Source organism: Penaeus chinensis, chromosome 36 (genome assembly GCF_019202785.1).
Source record: "Penaeus chinensis breed Huanghai No. 1 chromosome 36, ASM1920278v2, whole genome shotgun sequence".
NCBI lineage: Eukaryota > Metazoa > Arthropoda > Malacostraca > Decapoda > Penaeidae > Penaeus > Penaeus chinensis.
This window is the reverse complement of record NC_061854.1, coordinates 28736617-28738718: the sequence shown is the minus strand read 5'-3', so window position 1 is coordinate 28738718 and position 2102 is coordinate 28736617. Positions and strand designations below refer to the sequence as shown.

General features: G+C 34.3%; 1 protein-coding gene across 1 annotated transcript in view; it reads left to right on the top strand.

Annotated features, from left to right (window-relative positions):
• LOC125044570 (mitochondrial fission 1 protein-like) overlaps positions 1 to 1719 on the top strand; it is an 8790-nt gene extending 7071 nt beyond the window's left edge. The window contains exon 5 of the mRNA XM_047641285.1: positions 398 to 1719. Within this exon, the coding sequence (XP_047497241.1) occupies positions 398 to 486 (89 nt within the window). The 3' untranslated portion in view covers positions 487 to 1719. The remainder of the gene's footprint in view (positions 1 to 397) is intronic.
• Positions 1720 to 2102: the final 383 nt, after the last annotated feature.

Here is a 2102-nt window from a genome sequence, read left to right as displayed (position 1 = left end):
TTTGGGCGTTTATGTAATTGTCCTAACAGTAATGTATAAGGAAGTTTGTTGCACAACTCTAGGATTTCCATTTTACACAACCTCCTGTTTTGCCTGTTGAACAAATACCAAAAGGGAGTATAGTATCTTGAGCTCTTTTTGTAACGAAGGATTACGGTTTTGTAGTCATGTGGACTGATGCAAGTTATAGCCTTAGTTTGGAATCTTTCCTTCTCTGACTGCATTGTTAAATAGAAAGACCAAGGGAATCCAGATGCCCCGCCCCCCCCTCAACAAACCCCACTCATACATGCATATTCACATTCTCATTCACATTTGCTCTTGTACTTGCACATGTTTTATATTATTATTGTGATTATTAGTAATGTTTCTTTCTTAACTAATTTTTTTTTTTCAGATGCCATGAAGGGAGCTGCCATTGCTGGAGGAGCAATACTGGGTGTAGGGGCCCTCATAGGTCTAGGAATGGCCCTTGCCAAGAAATAAAAGGAAACAAGGCTGACCTTCCCTTGGGCTTAGTGTATTTTTTCTGTTAGTTTCCCTTCTTGATCTCAAGAATGTATTATTAGAAAAGAGCCAAAAGAAAGTATAAAGAGAAAGAAAAACTGCAAGAAGAGTTATTCATTCATTCATTCCGTCAGACCTAAGGGAGGTTTATTGCAAGATTTTTCTTACCTGTCCTTGATCTTTATCACCAGTGCTTCATTTCATGAATTTGCATATCTTCTTTTTTACATTCAAATCAGGAGTAACGAGCTGAGAAGAGTTTAAACTTGTGTTTGCATTTCTTTTACTCAAAGGTTTTTGATGCAGTTTTCAGCTTAACCTCAGAGAATTGTAAACTGTACAAGGACTACACATTTATTTACAGCCTTAGAATGAATCTTGTATATTTGTAGAGTTACATAATCCATCCCCAAAAGAAGATTGGCAATATTTATATTTGTGTAGCTTTATCAAATATTTGTAATCTTACAAATACCCCTGTATACATCCAGGAAGTATTCCATCGTGTACATAGTAATCAGATTATTATTTTATCTGTCATTATTTAGCTGTGTACGGTTTTGAATATATCATATCAGTCAATCTTGAGTAAATAAACATGCAAGCTGTGATTGTGATTACCTGTAGTATATTGTGACTGTGATTTTAAGTTGTATATAGGTTTCTTCTGGCATTATATGAATGTTTTTTTTTTTTTTTAAGGCTATTAACTTAACATGCATGTTTTTCTCTGTTTACTGTCCTTTTTTCTGATTTCAAAATGTGGTGAGCGTGTTTAGACGAGATCCCATTACCATACTGAGTAGTCCGTCTTAGGTCCGTGTGTCTGGTGATCAGGGTATTTGATTCAAAGACTTAGTTTATGCTTGGTTATGTAAATGTTTAACAGTACCGTTCAGATGTATTATCTATTTCCACGTCCACCCTGCACGAGCTGAGTCATTGAGCCAAAAATCTTTTTACAAAGAGGTATACATACTTGTATACATAGCACATAATTGTTTGGACTGGTTTTATTAGAAAATGTGCATAGTACCACTGTGCTGTATTAAGCTTCTTTTTTTTTGTACTAAAGGAACTACATTGATGGCCTTATTGAAACTTCCAGAAATTCATACAGGTTGCAGTTTCTTCACAGATACATGTTTTCTGTATTTAGATAGCTGTCACTTTTTAAGGTTGTAAGATACAAATATATATTATTCACAAGAATTTGATTTTGTCATTTATACCTATCCATGAAATATAAGCCACAAAGCCTTTTCTTTTGTGTGTGCGTGTGCGTGTGCATATGTATATATGCATATATATATATATATATATATATATATATATATATATATATATATGCATACATATATATATATATATATATATATATATATATATATATGCATATATATATATATATATATATATATATATATATATATATATATATTTCAATCATCATCATCATCATTTTGGGGCTAACGCTGGCAGGGGCGCATAGCCGCATCCACCCTTTGTTTCCACCTACAAGGGTCCCTCATGGCGAGCCGCCAGGCAGGGGCCCGGCCCATCTCTAGTTCCTCACGACAAGTTTGATCGATTTG